The 22240-nt window shown below is 41.9% G+C and overlaps 1 protein-coding gene across 1 annotated transcript in view; it reads right to left on the bottom strand.

The window, feature by feature from the left end:
* Positions 1-1076: 1076 nt before the first annotated feature.
* sned1 (sushi, nidogen and EGF-like domains 1) overlaps positions 1077-22240 on the bottom strand; it is an 83111-nt gene continuing 61947 nt past the window's right edge. Inside the window, exons 19-29 of the mRNA XM_078410668.1 lie at positions 20853-21036; positions 19279-19391; positions 17413-17691; positions 16129-16297; positions 13798-13880; positions 12632-12748; positions 11824-11940; positions 9763-9850; positions 8186-8262; positions 6743-6778; positions 1077-1659 (exon numbers count right to left, since the gene is read on the bottom strand). Of these exons, the coding sequence (XP_078266794.1) occupies positions 6753-6778; positions 8186-8262; positions 9763-9850; positions 11824-11940; positions 12632-12748; positions 13798-13880; positions 16129-16297; positions 17413-17691; positions 19279-19391; positions 20853-21036 (1253 nt within the window). The 3' untranslated portion in view covers positions 1077-1659; positions 6743-6752. The remainder of the gene's footprint in view (positions 1660-6742; positions 6779-8185; positions 8263-9762; positions 9851-11823; positions 11941-12631; positions 12749-13797; positions 13881-16128; positions 16298-17412; positions 17692-19278; positions 19392-20852; positions 21037-22240) is intronic.

Consider the following 22240-nt stretch of genomic DNA (forward strand, 5'->3'; position numbering starts at 1 on the left):
CCATTTTTTATTCCTCCGTTAAGGAGGAATAAAAAGCAAAAAGACAATCTTCACACAGGAGCACTATTTCTAATACTGTACATAATCATTCATTTATCTCCAAGACCTAATGAGATGTAACAGCTCCAGAATCTACTAATTAATGAGAGAAAACTCAAAGATTGAAGAAAAGTCCCAAGCTGAAATGTCACCTCTCCATGTGCTCCAGAGATGCTGACTGACATGCTGAGTTACTCCAGTGTCTGTTTTTGGAAAGCAGTATCTGCAGTTCCTTATTTCTTCCATGATATAAATCCTATAGCTATATAATAGCGTGTCATATCAAACACAGATCTTATTTGTGGCGATGGCAAATTGACATTAAAAAAAAGTTTTCATACAGCAGGTGTAAGGCCTCTCCTTTTTAATGTATGGCTCCACAGATGAAAAAAATCCCTTTCAACTGTTCAGATTTCACTCACATGAACTGGGATGAGACTATTCCTTTGGAAGAGGTTGAAATGAGGTGCTCTTGGCACTGAAAGGTTCTGGCTATGAATGGGAAAGACTATGTTCTTCAGTTAGGGAATCTCCATCAAGAGTTCATCAATTCAACATTGTGACTAAAAGATTGAGGGGAGAGTCAAGAAAAACTTGGTCAGGCAGAGAACAGTTGAGAGAATGTATTCACTTTAGGGTGAGTTTTAAAGTGTAGCAAGATACAATAAGGGATTACGCAAAGGGAGAGGTGTACAGTGAATCAGCTTTACATGGCCCTGGCAAAGAGAAATGGTTACAATGGGCCAAATAAGAACTTTCTGTGATGTTGACATCCAAGGTTTAATAGTAAACTCATCCTCTAAAGGAATGAGAAAAAACTTTGGTCCAAGTTGCACTGTCAATTGTGGGACCACGGTACACAGGTAATCCCTCTTAGAATCATCTAGTAAGAGAGACGGGTCCAAGAGTTAATTTGACCTCTACCAGGTCCAATATCTTAAAGGAAAACAGTCAGGGCAATCTCAACACTGATGAGAGTAAATGAATGATAATTGCATGCTAAAAAACTGTTGTAATATTTTAATTACTAACTAGCACAAGCATAACACAAATGGAAATACCACATTGGTATAGCAAGAGAGGTCGGGTTTTAAGCACGCTGTCAGGCAGTCTAGGGGCTCTGTATTTTACACAATATATTGGAGCCACACTTATTCGATTGAAATCTGCACAATGCTATCATCAGGACAACGCAGTTCAAATTCCCGGCAATCTTGTCTCCCAGCTTGAAGAATTTATACACTGCTGACACACAGTTGTGAATACACAGGCACATTCACACTCATGGGCACCCTTGCACTACAAGCATTCATTCACTCAATCATTCACCTCTCTCTGTTTGAACACGAAGACATGTAAGAGTGTGTGCATCTGCTCTCCCCTCCCTTCCTTCCACACACGCATTCTTCTTCAGTAAGTTATGTGTTGATCAGATTTCAACTGTCCTAGTTTTTTGGACTCTGACATCCTCAAATTGAACAAAGCAACACTAAGACGTCTTGGCTGACTCTTCAATGGGTGGCCCCGTCTTTACAATGCGTTAACTTGTGGTGGATTAACTAGAACCATCCTTCTGATGTCTTTGGACGTGATCTCCTTTCACACATCAGCTACAAGACCCTAAAACAAAGAAAGAATATTTCACAGTGAATGAGGGAAGTGAATAACACTTTCAAGAATCTTCCTCTCACCATATTATTGTTTAAGGGAAAATAATGGCATTGGACCCAAAGCCCACAGGTCAAACGCACCAAGACTGGAAAGTGTAGGAAAGGATGAACAGTTGGTAGTAATGAACAAAAGATATCACATACAAGTTTCATTTCCACAAAGCTGAAGGAGAAAGGAAGGTCTGCTGGGGATACCTGGGAAATAATAAGTTTGTGCGAAAGAAAGTGTGATCAAATTTGGATTTAAATTAAGTTGCAATACAGAAGAAAAATGATGAGAAGAGAAAGTTATAAGTCCGACAAGGATGAAAACAGATTTCAGTTGATATGTGTTGTACTGTGAGTTACCCATAGATTGTTGGGTGGGGGTGTTTGGGAGAGTTATCCGAGACACTCCCGAATGCCCCTGGGCAGAAAAGAGTACTTCTTGTAGATATATTGGAAATATGTAGATGGAAGGACATGGGAGATAACAAGATCAAGATGGAGTATTCTGGGGAAAGTTGATAGAGGAAATATTAGATTTCTAGAAAAGTATTAAATATTAAAGTTCTCAGAATCTGATAGGATTTATTCCCAGTTATTGAGGAAGGCAAGAGGGTATTGACAGAAAATATTGTATCCCATTTAGCTACAGTTCAGGTCACAGATCACCAGAGCATAACCAATGTTGTTCCTCTGTTATAAAGGGCTGTAGTCTCAAACCAGGAAATTATAGGCCGGTGAGCCTTATATCAATGGTAGGGAAATTATTGGAGAGGATTGTTAGTGATAGGATAGGATCTATTCACACCTGTAAAAGCATGACCTCTCCCCAATACAGCTATGTGCAGGGGAAGTCATATCTTAAAAACTTAATTGAGTTTTTTGTGGAGCTTGGCTGTGAAAGTAATAGAAAGAAATAAGATGAGAATGGATGGAGTTAAGCAGGTCAGAGTTTGTACTGCCAGAGGTTGCTGTGTGATATGAAACATTCTTAAGGTTGTATAACTAAATATTCAGCAGGTATTGATGGAAAATTGTTGACATGGAGACAGAAAATGTGGGAGAGGGGAAAAGGAGCCAGAGAACCCCTAGATGCTTATAAACAATTGACTGTCAAAGTAACAATTAACATTGGTCTGTGGCAAAGCCCAACCATTGAAACTACCAATAAACATTTTCACATTGATCAGTAATCAGTCCCAAGAAAACCTTTGTGAAAGTAATCACTACTTCACAATAATTAATAGCTGAACAGTGGGAAAGTAATCTACTCCTCACTGCTTATACTAAATGTGTGGGAAGGGGGTTGGCAACCTTCCATCATTTGTTTCCATTGAGTTCAATAGTGCCAAATGTACAGAGCTATGTACAACTGACACACACACTAAGCACTACAATGAGAGAAATGTTTCAATCCCATTATTTCCACAATTACGGTGAATATCAAGATTACAGTCAAAGCCTAATGATAAACTAATGATTACTCCTAACAGTCCTTGCTGGGCCAGATGGTGAACACCAGACTATGTCCACATTGGAGGCTGCATTGCAGACCTTATCCACCAAAGATTTACAGACACCCTTTCTTATATTTACACATCTCTGGAATGCTAGCGGTTGTGGAGAGACCTGTCTAGAAGTCTATGACAATATGAGAGGCATAGATCGGGTTGACAGTCAGAACCTTTTTTCTCAGGATGGAATTATCCAAATACTGAAGGTCATAGTTTTAAGTCGAGAGGGCAACATTTGAAGGAGATGTGTGGTGCAACTTTTTCTACACAGAGGGTGATGAGTGCCTGGAATGCACTACTGGGGTTGGTAGTTGAGACAAATATGATAGCGGCATTTAAGAGACTTTTGGATAGGCATATGGAGGGTTCTGGATTATGTGCAGATAGATAAGGGATGTCTTGGCATCATGTTCGGCAAATGCATTGTGGGCCAAAGACCCTGTTTTTGCTCTGTAATGTTCTATGTTCTAGTCTCAGCCAATGTAAAGGAGGCCACATCGGGAGCACCAAATGCAGTGGATGAGGTGAGAGGTTGTGCACGAGAGCCTCTCATCTGGAAGGACTGCCCGGGACCTGGATGAATGTGAGAGAGGAGCTATACGAACAGGTGTGACATTTCCACCAATTGCATGGAAAGGTATTTGGGGAGGGGCTGTTTTGGGTGGGAAGGGATGAGTGAATTTATATTCCCCATCACAAGAAAATGCCATTTTACAATGCACAGGATATCACAAACACACATTATGACTGGTGTAAAACCCACTCACTGACGATATATGTAAGCATAGACACAATGATAATCTGACTCCCAGACTTAAAAGAATAGAGCAGGATCAGATGGCCAAAGCATCTTGCAAGCATTCTAATGCAGTAGCACAGTTAGAAGTGAAGAGGAACAATTAATTTTACATATATTACATTGCATGATATTATATTTATCTAGATCATGTCAGCATAAATTTACGAAGGAGAAATCATGCTTGACTAATCTTCTGGAATTTTTTGAGGATGTAACAAGTAAAATGGACAAGGGAGAGCCAATGGATGTAGTGTACCTGGACTTTCAGAAAGCCTTTGATAAGGTCCCACACAGGAGATTAGTGGGCAAAATGGTATTGGGGATAGGGTATTGACATGGATAGAAAATTGGCTGGCAGACAGGAAACAAAGAGTAGGGATTAACGGGTCCCTTTCAGAATGGCAGGCAGTGACTAGTGGGGTCCCACAAGGCTCGGTGCTGGCACCGCAGCTATTTACAATATACATTAATGATTTAGATGAAGGAATTAAAAGTAACATTAGCAAATTTGCAAATGACACAAAGCTGGGTGGCAGTGTGAACTGTGAAGAGGATGCTATGAGGATGCAGGATGACTTGGACAGGTTGGGTGAGTGGGCAGATGCATGGGAAATGTAGTATAATGTGGATAAATGTAGTATAATGTGGATAAATGCGAGATCCACTTTGGTGGCTTGAACAGGAAGCCAGATTATTATCTCAATGGTGTCAAGTTAAGAAAAGGGGAAGTACAACTAGATCTCGGTGTCCTTGTTCACCAGTCACTGAAAGTAAGCATGCAGGTACAGCAGGCAGTGAAGAAAGCTAATGGCATGTTGGCCTTCATTGTGAGAGGATTTGAGTTTAGGAACAAGGAGGTCCTACTGCAGTTGTACAGGGCCCTGGTGAGACCGCACTTGGAGTACTGTGTGCAGTTTTTGTCTCCTAATTTGAGGAAGGACATTCTTGCTATTGAGGGAGTGCAGCGCAGGTTCACGAGGTTCATTCCCGGGTTGACGGGACTGTCATATGATGAATGATTGGAGTGACTGGGCTTGTATACACTGGAATTTAGAAGGATGAGGGGATCTTATATATACATATAAAATTATTAAGGGATTGGACACGCTAGAGGCAGGAAACATGTTCCCAATGTAGGGGGAGTCCGGAACCCGGGGCCGCTGTTTAAAAATAAGGGGTACGCCATTTAGAACTGAGATGAGGAAAAACGTTTTCACCCAGAGAGTTGTGAATTCTCTGCCTCAGGAGACAGTGGAGGCCAATTCACTGGATGCATTCAAAAGTGAGTTCGATAGACCTCTTGGGGCTAGTGGAATCAAGGGATATGGGGAGAAGGCATCCACTGATAATGGATGATCAGCCATGATCACATTGAATGGTGGTGCTGGCTCAAAGGACCGAATGGCCTACATCTGTACCTATTGTCTATGTATCTAGATCAGTGTCGAAAATGTCAAATATCCCAAATATAACGTGCATATTGATCGAGAATTATACATATGAAAATAGATGCATATTAGGCTTCTCTGGAGAGAAGGAATGGGTGATGTTTCGGGTCAAGACGCTTTTTCAGATGGTTTGAAGAAGAGTCTCACCCCAAAACGTCACCCATTCCTTCTCTCCAGAGATGCTGCCTGTCCTGCTGGGTTACTCCAGCATTTTGTGCCTCTTTTCGGTTCAAACCAGCATCTGCAGTTCCTTCCTACACAGATGCATATTAAGCTTGCATATGTTGTATTGATACTGTACATATATTATATAGAATTAGCCCAAACTTATAGCATTCTGATATTTAGCATAACTGTGACATTACATGGATATTTATTGACACACTCCTGCCCAATGAAGTGTCCTGATTTTGTGATCTAAAAGCGCAATTAACACAAAGTATCGAGCAGCTGGCCGGGCCACTCTCAGCGAACAGGCCCCACTCGCCCACCGCAGTCAGATGTCAGAAGAGAACTCGTCTGCCACAGACTGACGATGGAGGACTGGCCCGGTAGTCCCGGCTCACCCACTGTGGACTCCAAATCACTCCGAGCCACTGGCGTCTATGGAAACTGCGCCACTGAGGGTGAGGAGGGACCGAGAGCGAGGAAGACCAGTGAGACCAATGGGTGGACCCAGTAGAGGGCCACTAAGAACAATGGGGGGACCCAGCGTGGGGAGGCCGCCGAAAACAAAGGGGGACCGAATGCGGGGGGGGGGTTGCCGAGAAGGAAGGAGGAACGGACGGGGAGTTTGCGTGGGGGGGGGGGGGGGGGGGGGGGAGAAGGGAAAAAGGGGGCCTGCTGCCACATGTGGTAGCAAGCAGTAGATAGGACAGATCGGTATGTTGTACCTTTGTTGGTGCCAACATATGGCGACACTTGTGTACTGCCTAGGTTGTGTGCAAAACAAAGCTTTTCACTGCATCTCGGTACTCTAAGTATATGTGACAATAAAGTATCATTCATTCATCCATCGTAGATTACTCATCAGTACAGCAATGCATGGTAGCATGTAAACATTTGACAATTATGTTTTCATTCACAAGAAAATGCATGTCATTTTACAACGTACAGGGTATCACAAAACTGCATTATAACTGACGTAACACCCACTCATTGACAATATATGTAAGTACACCACATCTGAAGGGATACATCCATTCATCACACATATTCTGGACCACAAATACAAACACATACAAATGGATAAAGGATCAATAAATGAAATCCATAAGGCATACTTACAAGTAAATAGTTAATGTCTGAATAACCTTCTGTTTCCTGAAGAAGAGGGAAGACATTATTTTAGTAATAATTGGACAGATATCGAATCCCTGATACCCTGGTACAACTTCCCAAATTTCACCAATAGTAAAAGTCCCTCAAATTAAAATCTTTTTGAGTCTGTATCTTTGCGACCTATTTGTAATTATGCCCTGTATCGGAGCTAGTGTGCCTTATGCTTTATTAATTATTTCAGTATTAATTTTGATAATAATTCCCTTCCTCCCGAGAACCATCTTTTCTTTGCCTGTAAAAGTATTTAGTATTAAGCATGATTTGTCACATGAGTAGTTTGTGATTTTTATCTCTATGTTATTAGGGTCTGGCATAAGAATCCAGGGAGAAACATGGATTTACTTTGCATTTGGGTGGTTTGAAGATGTCCGCTGCCTATTGCCATCAAATTAACACAGTCCATATTTTCAGCATTGTTTGCAAGTCTAACATGCCAGAAATCAAGATTGATCATGAGTTTTCGTAGAAGATTTTGTTTAGCTGATCAAGGTGTGATAAGATTCTCTGTTCATTCCTCTACCTGGAAATCTGATCGAGCCAATGACCTCATGTTCCTTAACAATTAAAAAAAAGTAGAACATAGGAAATGAGAATAGGCCATTTGATTCTCAGGCTGGCACCGCCATTCAATCATGGCTGAACTAAGCTGGCCTTTATTCCACTTAGGTTTGGATAAAGTGGATGTGGAGAGGATGTTTTCACTAGTGGGAGAGTCTAGGAACAGAGGCCATAGCCTCAGAAAAAAAGGACGTACCTTTAGGAAGGAGATGAGGGGGAATTTCTTTAGTCAGAGGGTGGCGAATCCGTGGAATTCTTTGCCACAGAAGGCTGTGGAGGCCAAGTCAATGGATATTTTTTAAGGCAGAGATTAATAGATTCTTGATTAGTATGGGTGTCAGGGGTTATAGGGAGAAGGCAGGAGAATGGGTTTGAAAGCTAGATCAGCCATGATTGAATGGCGGAGTAGTCTTGATGGGCCTAATGGCCTAATTCTGCTCCTGTCACTTATGGACTTATGAACTTAGAGGCATAGGTCCTACATTATGGAAACAAGTCTTTCAGCCCCATTCATCCATGCCAACCCAACCCGTTTCAAAAACTGGTCTAGTCGCATTTTCTTCCATGCCAGTTCCCTATAACCTTCAATTCCTTGTTAAAATATTTATCTAACTCAAATATATCCAACCCCATAGTGTGGAGAATTCCACACATTTGCCACTTTGTGAAATTTCTATACACCTGTTTTAAATGACCAGTCCCATATCTTGTAAATAACACATACAATATGTATAATTTTTACATCCATACTTCATTCAATACCAAATGGCTAGCAGTGAACTGAATGTCTGGGCCTGTGTGTGGTGATATATTATGTGTGTGAATACTCACTGGGTGTTCTGTGTATTACAAGCTCACAAACTTCTTTGTAGCAGGTATCCTGGTGAACTTTATAAATTCTTCTATACCTTAAAAACAAAAGGGAAATGTGAGAACTTCTCAAACTCCCGTGGGATTATAAAGCAAAATCAAAACTCAACTGTAATCCAAAAGAACATCAGAAATAAAAGCAGAAACAAGCTGCACGATCCCGGAGATTCCTGAGGCAGGGTCTCAACCCGAATCGCTAATCTTCCCTTTGCCTCCAACAGAACCTCCATTGTCATAGTAAGGCAAAGCGCACTCCTCCATTGTCAGAAAGAGGCTAAACGTAAATTGGAGGAACAGCATCTCATATTTTGCTTGTGCAGCTTACAGCCCAGTGGTATCATATTGATTTCTCTCACTTCAGGTAGCCCCGTCATTCCCCCTCTCCCTATCCCTCCCCCACCCGTCGCTCTAACTTTGTGTTTTCATCCAACAAACAGCTAACATTGGACTATTTATTTTATCATCGTTATTTTTTTGCCTATCTTTTATTCATTGTTCTTTATCACTCTTCATCATCACCTTTATCTCTCATTTCCCTTATCCCTAACCAGTCTGAAGAAGGGTCTCGACCTGAAATGTCACCCATTCCTTCTCTCCAGAGATGCTGCCTGTCCCGCTGAGTTACTCTAGCTTTTTGTGTCTATCATCACAATTCTATCACTGTTAAAGGTTTAAGATGTGAAGGCATAGACTGTAAATGGATTGATTGTAATCATCTTTCTGCTGACTGGTTAGCACGCAACAAAATATTTTCACTGTAGCTCGGTACACATGGCAATAAACTAAACTGATCTGAACTGAACTGTTCCTGGTGTTACTCCACTGGTAAGACTGCCAACCTGAAAATGACCTATTTGGTTACCAAGTCCTCATTTCTATCCCTAAAGCAATCATCTATCTTTGCTAATATGTTATTCCCAATCTGCACCTTATACAACAAATAACATCATCAAATAACTTCATCAAATAACATTTGAAAATCAAACTTCCACAATACTCCCACAAGTTCACCCTTATCTATCCTATTATTTACAGATGCTCCCTGCCTTACGATGCTTCGACTTACGTTATTTCAGCTTTGCGATGGTGCAAATGGCCGCAGCTCGCTTCCTGCTATGTGACCACGTGTATTCAAAGCATTTTGACTTACAATATTTTCAGTTTCTGATAGACCGTAGCCCCATCGTAAGTTGTGGAGCACCTGTACTTCCTCAAAAAAGTTCTATTAATTTTCACTTATGCCACTCCATCAGTCTTTTGCAACCTGTTTTCTCCCCCTGGTTTCCCTTTCGTCTAGTTTGTTTTGATTAGAAAAGTTCAATATAATTTATCTCATCCATGTCCAAAATTGCTGAAAAATCAGGTGTTCTAGTATGTATACTTCTACATTTTCCACTCTCCATGGCCATACAGAATTATTTACTGATGCAGTTTCATTTCTTAAATTAACCTCAATATTATTCAAACATGCATTGTAACTTTCAAGTTTTATTCCATTACCACATGAATTCCCAAAACAATAACTTGCCTGAACTTACTTAAACTGGAAGACACTGTCCTCCCACACTGGAATAGATTTAGTTTCGGAGTATAGGCGTGTGCAGGGGTGTGGCAGTTTCTTGCAAACTTAAATAAAAGAAAAAATAAGTTTTAATGAACAAATCCCAGTGTGAAAAGCATTCTACTCAATTTACATTCTACTAGACTAAAAGGTACTGCATTGCACATTATCCTTAATATCTCATTATTGTAAAAAAAAACTACAGAGAGAGTTGTATGCTGCCCCACCTCATATTTTGCTTGGACGGGTTACAACCCAACGGTATGAACATTGATTTCTTTACCTTCAAGTAATCCATGCAACCCTCTCTCTCCGTCCCTCCCTCATCCAAGCCGTTGTACCAACTTCAAAGTCGTGTTGATGTCTCATTGTCTGTAACTCGTTTTCACCTAGGTCACAGCTAACAATGGCCTGTCTCCTTTATCTTTATTACTTTTTTGCATATCTTTCATTCATTTGTTTTATAACTTTCTATATCATCGTCTATATCTCTCTCGTTTCCTTTTCCCTTCAGATACTCAGTTTGGAGAAGGGTCTTAACCCGAAATGTCACCTATTCCTTTTCTCTGGAGATGCTGTCAGACCCGCTGAATTACTCCAGCTTTTTGTGTCTATATCCTATATTTATTGTTGGTATTGGTATTGGTTTGTTATTGTCATGTGTACCATGATAAACTTTGTTATGCATGATATTCAGGTAAATCATACTGTACATGCATACATCATATAGTGCAATAGATAAAGAAACAGAATGCTGAATATAGTATTGCAGCTACAGAGGAAGTACATGCGCAAAAAGAGCAAGGCCACAATGAGGTAGATTGGGAGATTGGTAACTCATCCTTTGCATATGGGAGTTCTGTTCCAGAGTATGCAACAGAGGGAAAGAAGCTGTTCTGAATATGCTGGTACGTGCTTCCAAACTTTTGTATCTTCTGCTTGATGGGAGATGGGGGGAAAAGAGAAGGACTGGGATGTTGGTAGCTTTTTCAAGTTAGCGTGAAGTGTAGGATCAATGGGGGGAGAGATTGGTTTACGTGATGGAGAGGCGCTGTTCACCATTTTTTGCACTTTCTTGCAGTCTTGGCAGAGCAGTTACTAGATTGAGCTGTGGCACTTCCAGATCGGATGCTTTCTATAGCACATCTGTGGAAATTGGTAAAAGTCATTATAGACTTGCCAAATTTCCTTAGTATTCTAAAGAAGTGAAAGCAGTGTTGTGCTTTCTTAGCTATAGCGTTAATGTGGTGGGACCAGGAGAAATTGTCAGTTATATTTACGCTCAAAGCTCTTGACCATCTCCACTTTCACACTGGAATTTAGAAGGATGAGAGGGGATCTTATTGAAACATACAAGAGTATTAAGGGATTGGATTAAGGGATTATTAAGGGATTGAACATGTTAGAGGTCGGAAACATGTTCCGAATGTTGGTGGAGTCCAGAACCACAGTTCTGGGGGCCACAGTTTAAGAATAAGGGGTAGGCCATTTAGAACAGAGATGAGGAAAAACTTTTTCAGTCAGAGAGTTGTGAATCTGTGGAATTCTCTGCCTCAGAAGGCAGTGGCTGCCAATTCTCTGGATGCTTTCAAGAGAGGGTTAGATAGAGCTCTTAAAGAAAGTGGAGTCAGGGGGTATGGGGAGAAGGCAGGAACGGGGTACTGATTGTGAATGATCAGCCATGATCACATTGAATGGGGGTGCTGGCTCGAAGGGCCGAATGGCCTACTCCTGCACCTATTGTCTATAACACATTAATATTGACAGGAATGTCACTCTGCCTTGCTTACTGAAGTCGACGAACAGCTCATTCATTCTGCAGACATTGAGGGAAACGTTGTTGTCTTAACACCATTCTACCAAGGCCTTTCCTTTATTCCGTTTCATTGTTATTTCTTTACTTGCTTATATTCTCCATTGCATTATCTCACGCTTCTCCAGACTGAGTTCTATTTAATTAGTTGGTATCAGTTTGATGTTACCCTCAGAGTAAAGTATACAAAGAATCCAATGGATGTTAGACTCAATCTTTCCTTACACAATTCACAGTTTTTCCCCTTGAACCCTGCTTCACAGTCGCACAGGTATGAGTTCATCCCCTTCACGCACGTCCCTCCATTTTTACAGGGGTTTGAGGAACATTCCTGGCGGTCATCTGCAAATAGAAAAGTTGTCGATTGGGATCGAGAAATAAAAGCCGCCAATTCCATCCTCGAGCTCCCATTCCACTGAGAAAACAACTCTCCATCTCCTCAATACAGACCATCCCTCTCCAGGACACCAGCCCCTCCCTCCCTCACCCCCCCCCCCCCCCCCACAAGTAATCCCAGATACCCAGTCCTTCTGTCACCCACATAGACTGTCCCTCTCTAACTCATGTGCCTTTTTTGTGGTTTCCCTTCCCACATTTTCCATATGCTGGACACTCATGCTGCTGCAAATGCAAACTCATCAAATTCCTTCCAATCCTCCATTATTCTACCTTTTTATTGAAACATTCATTGAAACTCCCTTTGCCTTTGTGAACATTTTCAGAATTTTAAAATAGGATTCTTGGCGTTGAGGCCTCTATGCAGTGAGTCTAGAGTGGCTCTGGCTGAGGGATTGCTTTAAGCTCACACAATGTTCTCTAACTTTCTAAATGAGGGGGATATGAAGTTGTTTGACTCTCCCATTGCTCTGTCAACTCGGAGCCAATAATTGAACCTAGAAGTTTCTTGATTTTTTTCATAGATTATTCTGCACCGACCTTCACCTTTATGGTGTGCTTATTAAAATAAACTGCTATTCTCTGCATGCCATTCCTCAGGTTAAGAGATACCCACAGGTACACATCAAGTACCTACCAGGCTTGCTGTTGGTCTCAGACTTGGCATTGGCCTCAGACTCTTGCATCTCCAGGGCCAGACTGATCCGATTAGTAGATTCCTCCAAGTTTTCCAGTTGAATTGGAGGCGCTGGAGCTATTCAGGAAAGCAATAAAAGATGAACAACATTTCCATATCTTAAGAGTCAAATAAAACTTCCTAGTACTATGATAATCAAATGATACCTGGTCATTTTGCTTATTGTGAGGCCACAAGATATTTTCACTGATGATAAACTCTTTTTGATGAATCAAGGAGCCAATCAGTTCATGATGGATTGAGGGAACAATTTACAGTGAACAATGAGGCACAATATGAAAGATGGAACAAAGTGATACCTCCATGACCAGAGATGGAATTTAAGTTCATAGACTCTATACTAGGCTTCCTTCCCTCCCTTGGGCTTTGATACTGGGGTAAAAACAACTCTGTTCTTTGGGATAATGAAACAGACAGGTTCTTCAAGATAAACTGAATGCATTTTTGGCTGTTCAATAAAGTTAAAAGACTGCATGGATTTTAGTGGGCCAGTTTACAAATGATCTATTTGATGTTTCAGTGATTTTGAAAATATCTAAATGGGATAACAATAAAGATACCAAGGATAAAAGATGGTACCCAAAATGAAATCACCCTAGAGTAATCTGCTTTGTTTTGTTTAGTTTAGAGATACAGTGCCAAAACAGACCCTTAGGCCCACTGGGTCTACACCGACCAGCGATCCCCGCACATTAACACTATCTTACACACACCAGGGACAATTTACATTTATAGCAAGCCAAAAATTAACCTACAAACCTATACATCTTTGGAGTGTGGGAGGAAACTGAAGATCTCGGAGAAAATCCATGCAGGTCATGGGGAGAACGTACAAACTCCCTACAGACAAGCACCCATAGTGAGGGTCAAATACGGATCTCCGGCGTTGTAAGGCAGCAACTCTACCACTGTGCCATCGTGCTGCCCATGCACTGTGTTCGTCCCTCTCTTCTTAATATCTTCTATTACTTTTTTTTAATTGCTTCTGCAAAGCACATTGCATTGTTTCTACTTGCTAAATAAATATGTGTTGTACCTTTAAGGATCAATGCCTGAAATATCAAAATGAACAACGCAATGCAAGTCACTTGTGTTCTGGTACCTACATGCTCGGTGAGTTATTGGTTTGGGCTGTAGATTGCCAAATATGGCACTGATTCTCCCTCTTCCGTCCACCATCTCTGAGTATCTGAAAATTAAATGATTTATGATTTTTGTATCTTTATTGAAGTCCAATCTCTTTGGCGTTTTACTGGTGAACCACTGTTAGAACTAAAAGCAGTATTATACAAATATGTTGCCATGTGCACTCATGTTAGTGTAACACAAGTTAACCACAGGTTGAATATTCCTGCACACTGGCTCAAGTTATCCAGGGCCATGTACAGTCAAGGTAAATGCACGCTAAAATCACTGCGCAAGAGACCAACTTCCCGATTTTCCAAAGGCTTTCTATCATCTCCAGGGCATAGGTCAGGAATGTGCAGGAATGCTCACTGCTTTCCTGGATGAGGGCAGTTTCAACAACGTTCAAGCAGCAAGCCATTATTCAGCACAACGTAACCATCCACTACTTTAAGCATTCACTCCCTCCACAACAGCAAACCATGGTCACACTGCAGCAACTCGGCAATACTTCTTCTCGGTACAATAAAGCTCAGAGAATCCAGCACACTCAAGACCTTGGAGGTTTTCTGGAAGAATTAATGCATTTCCCGCGAAACCCGGTGTTGTGGCCGCTCGAGTTACAGAAATTTGGCCCTTGCAGAATTCACAAATCACTGCCCACAAATCTAAAATACAACGTAAACTTCACTCTCACAAAATTTGGGTTTCAATTTTTATTTTATTGGCGAATACACAGATGATCAGACTTTGTGTCCTGGAAAATCGTGATGCGGTCGGTTTTCTGGGAATGCAAACCCCTTGTCTGCCCCCTAGAGATTAAATGGGGAATGCCAATACTCCAACACTCCAAATTGACCCTGTTTATATGTTGCACAGTAATATAATAATGTTTCTCGTGTATCCTGTAAGTGTAAAGGGAGCATGAGGAACGGAATCCAGGTTAGTTTAAAGAGAGCGTGGAAAGTCAAAAAGAAGCACCAGTAAATCTGGAGCAAGGGAACCTGAACCGCAGAGAGTCAGATGGGAGGGCTGGAACAGGGAACTTGGTGAGTTGAAAGGAAACACATCAAACATCACCAGGTGAACAGATCGTGAACCATTGTGATACCCAATCACTCAGTGGTTTATCTGAGCTTTGCCATACCAGTCTCTACCACCTCGAAGATCAATGGGTACAGAGAAATAACACTCACAACAAGTTTCCTTCCAAAGTACACACCATCCTGACTCGGTAGATATCGCATTTCCTTCATTATTAAGTCAAGAAAATAATGACTTATCAATAAAAATCAAAGTGCTTGAGTAACTCAATGGGTCAGGTAGCATTTCTGGAGAACAAGGAAAGGTAACATTTCAGATTGGGACCCTTCTTCAGATTGCGTTTACATGGACTTGTCAAGGCTAATTCGACTCAGGGACTATAGGTTGGTCTTGTCATTGATTTTAAAATATAATCAATGTATTCAAAACAATCTTGCCATGTTAAGTCCTCAATCCCCTAGAGGATAACTATACCTGGCTAGATATTGGAGTAAAATTCCTTCTTCAGTGTCCGTCACACATTCCCAGCCTAATCCCGCTATCATTCTTTAGGCCAGTATCTAGTTTCAAGCCAAATAAAAGGCTCTCCATTGCTCCATGAAGTACTTCCAAGTTGAAATTGCTTACAGCTTGTTTTAAAGCAAATGACCATTGCTCCTTAATCAAATCTCACTAAACCTTCAAATCGACTACCAAGGTAATTCTACCTTAAATCTTGATCAATTAAAATTCATAAGGAACTTCTGGAAGTCAGTTATTGTCTAGCTCCTTAACGTTACAAATGTTGTGGTTGTTTGCTAGAATCATTGCTGACATTGAAGTTTCAGAGGTTTTGATGCTTCCTTCTCATCCTAATTCTTTTTGTCCATCAACGCTGAGGGGAAACAGCTAAACTTTCTGCGATTCTTTCTGATTTAGTCACGGCATAGATGGCCTGTTGCTTTAACCTTGGTTGTTGTATTTTGTCCAGCATATTGACGGCATATTGTCAACAAAAACCCCTGACCATTCCAGGATCTGGGTATTAGTGACTACTGCTGGGTGACTGTGAATATCAAAGAGGCTTACAGGCATAACACCTCCTGTTACAAATTATTTTTCCTCCATGTCAAAACTGAGGGACGTTTTACATTTGTGCCTCATCTTTGACCTTGCTATTTATGCCCTTGGTGAGTCCTGCACATTGGAGTACTTTTCAATCAAGGGCTTGAAGCAAGAGGCAAGAGGAATAAAGAAGACATTTTGAAAGATTTAAACAGTGCACCTACCTTATGACTTGGGAATTGTCTTCGTAGCTCCTGTTATTGATTTCGGCCTCCTCATCAGGTTGTGTTGTGATATGCAGCAGATTGTTGTGCACTCCTACATTGGCAGGCTCTGACTTGGCCTTGCCTTTCCCATGGCCTTCCCTTCGGCTTGTGCTACTGTGGGTTCCCACTAACAAAGGGTGCAAGGCGATTATTAGTGCCGTTCCATTTAATTAATCCCGCAGGAGAAGTGACATCCAAGTCACCGAGCCATCTTCAAGGTGCACTGTACACTTGAAAATTCTGCCATTTACCTCTACCTGAGAATCTATGCTATTAGCTAATATAAAATACCCACCTGAGGTTACAATGAAAAGCTTGGCTTTAATGATTGCAGTCAGTGAACTACACCCATAGGTAGAATAGGCACCATATACATGCTCATTTAATTAAAAAGTAAATGCTATTTATCTTTCTCCCAATTCTGCTGAAAAGCCATCAGCCTGAAATGTTAACTCTGCTTCTCACCCCACAAATTCTGCCTGACTCAGTGAGAATCCTTAGCATTTTCCACTTTCTTTTGTGATGAAAGTTGAATCATTTGCAGGGCCGGCAACATCTCCGGGTGTGAGGGTATCATCATTCTGGTCTGGGCCTTCTCATTTCCATCCTACTCTTCAATCTACAATTTCTTTGTTACCCCATCATCTGCAGATCTTCGGTTTGTAGAAGGACTTGGACAGGTTGGGCGAGTGGGCAAAGAAGTGGCAAAATGTATGGTCATGCACTTTGGTAGAAGGAATAAAGGCATAAACTGCTTTCTAAATGGGGAGAGGATTCAGAAATTGGAGGTGCAAAGGCAGCATCATAGGCACACCGTCTTAGACCCTTCCATGGTCACATATCCTCTCAAGTCCACCCTTCCATAGTCTGTATTCTTTATCGTAGGTTAGTCAGTGCACCAGTTTTCTTCCCATTCTAGACCTTGGCCTATATAATTCGCTTTCCCTCATCATACCATGTATCCACCCTCTTTTTCCTTCTTTTACCAGGCAAATTTGATCCCCTTTCCTATCAAATAATGTCCTCTTCAGATTCTATTTCCCAGCTTCCTGCTGTGAACCCAATCTATATCACTTCTATCCGCAATCCAGTCCGCCTCTCTGGATCTATATTCTTTTGTTAACCACTTCCCTCCTGAACCATATTTTTTCCTGTTCCTCCATTCCCATGGCTCTGCCCAGTATCCTTGTTGGCATCTCCTCAGTTTACTCAATAATCAGGCACTCTGCTGCTTGCACGCACCTGTGCTGAAGGTCAGATGGGCTGGGTCACTAACCAGCTTGCCCCTCTCCGTGTTCAGCACCCTCATTAGCGCCAGCTTGTACCTTCGTCCCACCTCCAGGTTGCGCAAGTTGTACGTGGTTAACTTTCCATTGGGAAGATGGCGGCTTTTCAAGTTGTGGTTGGTTGTGATATTCAAGATGAAGCCATTGCTGGAGCCAGATGGCGGGTTGTTCCAGTGGAGTTTTGCCGTGGTTGTTGTGACTCCAGCCAGCACAAGATTGTAAGGAGGGAGTGGTCCTGTGGGAGAGGCATATGGAGAGCTTTTGTTTGTGGTGTTCCTTAAGCCACTCGGCCATCACTGATAGCCATGGTTGACTGCCACTATGCCTAGAACCTCCACCACAGGGCATTCACTAAGTACACAACCGCACTTTGGCTGATGTCCATTTCACTAGAGTTATTTCACAGGATTGGAACTAGAGTTGGGCCACCAAGATAAATAAGTGGCCAAGCATGGATTAGGTGGAAGGTTTTCATCGGTAATGTTGGCCTGGTATCAGGAGGATAATTTTTTCCCAAAGATACCTTGGTTGGGGGCTGGGCTCATTTTTACCAATAATCAGGCATGATATTGGGTAGCATGCAAGGTGTCTCCCCAGATGGGGGAATGGACCAAATGGAGCATTAATTTCAAGGGGACTAGAATATAAAAGCAAGTATGAAATGCTGAGGTTTTATGAGGCGTTAATGAGGCCACATTCGGAATTTTGTGGGCAGTTTCGGACCCCATATCTGTGTTGGTGATGGAGCGGGTCCAGAGGAGGTTTACATGAATGATCCCGGGTGTAATTGGTTTAATGTATGAGGAGCATTTGAAGGTTCTGGGCCTGTATTCACTGGTGTTCAGAAGGATAAGGAGGGATCTCATTGAAACCTATCAAATAATGAAAGGTTTAAATAGAGTGGATGTGGAAAGGATGTTTCCAGTAGTGGGAGAGTCTAGGACCAGAGGGCACATGCTTAGAGTAAAAAGATGCACCTTTAGAATGAAGATGAGGAGGAATATCTTTGGCTAGAGGGTGATGAATCTGTGGAATTCGTTGCCACAGATGGCTGTGGAGGCCAAATAATTGGGTATTTTTAAAGTGGAGATTGATAGGTTCTTGATTGGTAAGAGCATCAAAGGTTATGGGGAGAAGGCAGGAGAATGGGGTTGAGAGGGAAGAATAAATCAGCTGATCAAATGGCGGAACAGACTTGATGGGCCAAACGACCTAATTCTGTTCCTATGTCTTATGAAGGCTGATGAAAACCATAGAAGTTCAATGAATCCAAGAAAGAGGTTTAAATTAGATTAAAAACTTGCTAAATAGCACAAAGCTAAGGGTATTTATCTTATGGTTTTGTGTGTTAACGGTATGGTTCCACAGGACAGTGTCGGGCTCCTTGATTTTGTAATAAAAATGATTCATTTAGGCCGAAATGCAGGGGCATGTCAAAGACATTTTGGAGATGATACAAGATTTGGTTATGTGATTGACAGTGAAGAGGAAGGAAACACAATAGACTTAAGATTTAGTTTAGAGATGCAGCACAGAAACAGGCCCTTCGGCCCACCGAGTCTGCACATTAACACAAGCCTACACCCACTAGGTACAATTTCCACTTAGTTGGCCTATTTTGACTGCTGTTTGTTATTTTCTCAAATGAGCAGTCGTGAAGGTTTTATAAGCCACAGCAAAACACCAAGAGGTGACTGTACACATTGTTTTGGCATCAGTCAACTTGAAGAGTTACAGCACATTTCATCTGCACTTAAACAAAAACTATTGCGACTCTTAAATTCTTTTCTTAAAATTGCAATGAAACCATGCAAGAACTTACGTGTCCACACAATTACGGATTGTGTTGCTATTCCCCTCCAAGGGTCTTCCTGACCTTTAAGGCCCATCTGTGGCACAACCTCCACTGTGTAGAGTTCTTGTGGAGAAAGATCACTGTAGGCAGACAAGTGGGAGAAGCTTGTAACGTATTTATTTAAAGGACTTAGTTTGTTCATTGCTAGCTCTCTTGGTTAATATTGATGTGCGGTTGTTAGCCAGTTGTAGATTTGGTTCTGGACACAAGATGAACACATTAGAAAATCGTCACATAGAAAATGGAACAGTAGAGCACAGGAACATGCCTTTCAGCCTACGACATCTATGCCGAACATGATGCCAATTTAAATAAATCCCATTTGCCTATACATGATCTATATCCCTCCATTCCCTGCCTGTTCATGTGTCTGTCCAAATGTCTCTTAAACATTGTTGTTGCATCCGCTTCTACCTCCTCGCCTGGCAGCCCATTCTAGGCCCTAACCACATTCTGTGTTAAAGGCTCACCTTGTCAATTTTCTTCAAACTCTCCCTCTCTCTCACCTTATAGTATTTGACATCTCCAGTCAAGAAATAGACTTTGATCCTATCTATGTCTCTCGTAATGTTATATAGATAGGCAGGATAGGTTTGAGCAGAGCGCTGCAAGCGTTCCACCATTCTATCTGATCATAGCTGATCTACCTCAGACCTCAACAAATCCTCTTTGCCAGACCCCCACAGCACTCAATCCATCACTTTCAGAAATACATCTCTCTCCAATTTAAATCTTTCCAATGAACCAGCCCATAGAACCCTGTGGGGTAGAGAATACGGGACTGGCCACCCTCTGTGTAAAGAAATTTCAGTTTTAAATGACTGCCCTCTGACTATGTAACCATGTTCCCTCATTCAAGACTCTCCCACTTGAGAAAACATTTCGATATCGATCCTGTCAATTCCCCTGAGAAATGAAATGTTTCAAGATGATCACCCCTTATTCCTCTAGACTCCAAAGGCACAGTCTTGCTCAAGGCCACGTTATTGCTAGAATATTTACACGACATTTACTTTCGGATTCCTAGCAAAGGCTGGTGGGCTGTATTGAGAAGTCGGCCAGAGTTCTCCCACCTGTCCTCTGCCACGATAAATGTAGGAAGGAACTGCAGATGCTGGTTTAAACCGAAGATAGACCCAACAAGCTGGAGTAACTCAGCGGGCCAGGCAGCATCTCTGGAGAGAAGGAATGGGTGGCATTTCAGGTCGAGACCTTTCTTCAGAGTCTGCACAAGGGTCTCGACCCGAAACGTCACCCATTCCTTCTCTCCAGAGATGCTGCTGTTCTGCTGAGTTACTCCAGCTTTTTGTGTCTATCTCTGCCACGATATCTCAGGCACAGGAGAAACTGCAGCATCCAAATACTGCCTCAACTTCCCACCAAAATAACTTGATCCAGATAGTGCAATAAATTTAATTGCTAATAGAAGGTTGTATTGCAAATGTGTACCTCAGCTTAAGGCATACTTTCACCAGTGGATGCCTCCCTGTATGAAGGGTGAGGAGTGTTAGATGGTGATGGGGCAGGAGATACAGACTTACCCAAAGGTGTACTGTGTGAGATTGGAAATCAGTGGGACTGTTATGTCCCTAACCAAGTCTGAAGACTTCAGGGACAGTCGAACTGTGCTTGTTGCTGCCTGTTTCGGACTATACAAAGACCAGGCGATGGATATACTGGTAGCGGTGATATTTGCCACAGATAGATTTCCAATAGGACCGGGTTCTAAGGAGAAGAGGAGAAATGGTCATCAGTTGAAGCCATTATTTTACAAAGAGTGCCAAACCTCAGCTTGTATCACTGGTGCAGGTTTCTCAGTATTAAACGGTCAAAGCTAAGAAAGGAGGCAAGAATGATAACAATACATAAGAAAGATTAGAAATGTATGGCCGAGCGAGCGAGTAGCTAACACAAATGGTTTAGGTGGATGAACTAAAATCGATTCCTGGGATGAATCCCAGACCAAGGGCAGGGAACAACAAGCAGGGTTTAAAGTTTCTGCTCAGGCTCTCCTCTTAACAATAATTAACAGATTAATTTTGAGCATTATTGGAATCAAGGAATATGGGAATAACGCAGTCGCGTGACACTGAACCAATAGGTCAGCCATGATCATATTGACTGATGGAGGGCTTGAATGTCCTAGACCCATTTTTAAAATAGCACAGCAGTTGTCCGTCATCTCCACCAATCCCTTTAGGTGGTATAAATTCTCCACACAAATGCAGAGTAGTCAAACCTTTGGTCAGATTTATCTGCAGATGCAAAATGACAAAGCTTGTCATTCAGAATCAGTAGCCAACTCCACTCACCACCCTATGCTTGACATTTATAAAGGTTGAACAACCAAGTAGGCAACACTCTCACACAGACCAAAGATAAATTTCATACAAGAAGTCTGCAGTTTTCTTCATTTGTTTTTGGGGGGGGCGGTTAAATAAATTTCTGTAATAAGTAATTTTGCACAGCCCCCTGCAAATGCACCCTGCAAATGTACAGCAGCAAGGGATCCAGAGAGATATAGGTGGGGTTAATGTGCTGATATCCACATGGAAACTGGACTTCCAGAGAAGAGACTGCAGTGTAGCTTTCCCATCAGCAGGGGATCATCAAGTCATAGAGAGTTACAGCACAAAAACAAGCCCTTCTTCCCAATGAGTTAACACTGACCTCCAACCAGCTATTTACACTAATAAGACCTTAATCCCATTTTTGTTTGTCTTCCCATATTCTCTTCGGATCCCACAGATTCTACTACTCACTTACCACCTGGAAACAACTTGCTGTGGCCAATTAACCAACCAACATGCGTATATTTGAGATGTGGGGAGACACCAGAGCACATGGATGAATCCCACGTGGTCACAAGAAGGTGCAAACTCCACACAGACAGCTCCGGAGGTCAGGATTGAGCCCTCACAGGGAACTG

This window comes from Rhinoraja longicauda, chromosome 13, assembly GCF_053455715.1.
Source record: "Rhinoraja longicauda isolate Sanriku21f chromosome 13, sRhiLon1.1, whole genome shotgun sequence".
In the NCBI taxonomy this organism is placed as follows: domain Eukaryota; kingdom Metazoa; phylum Chordata; class Chondrichthyes; order Rajiformes; family Arhynchobatidae; genus Rhinoraja; species Rhinoraja longicauda.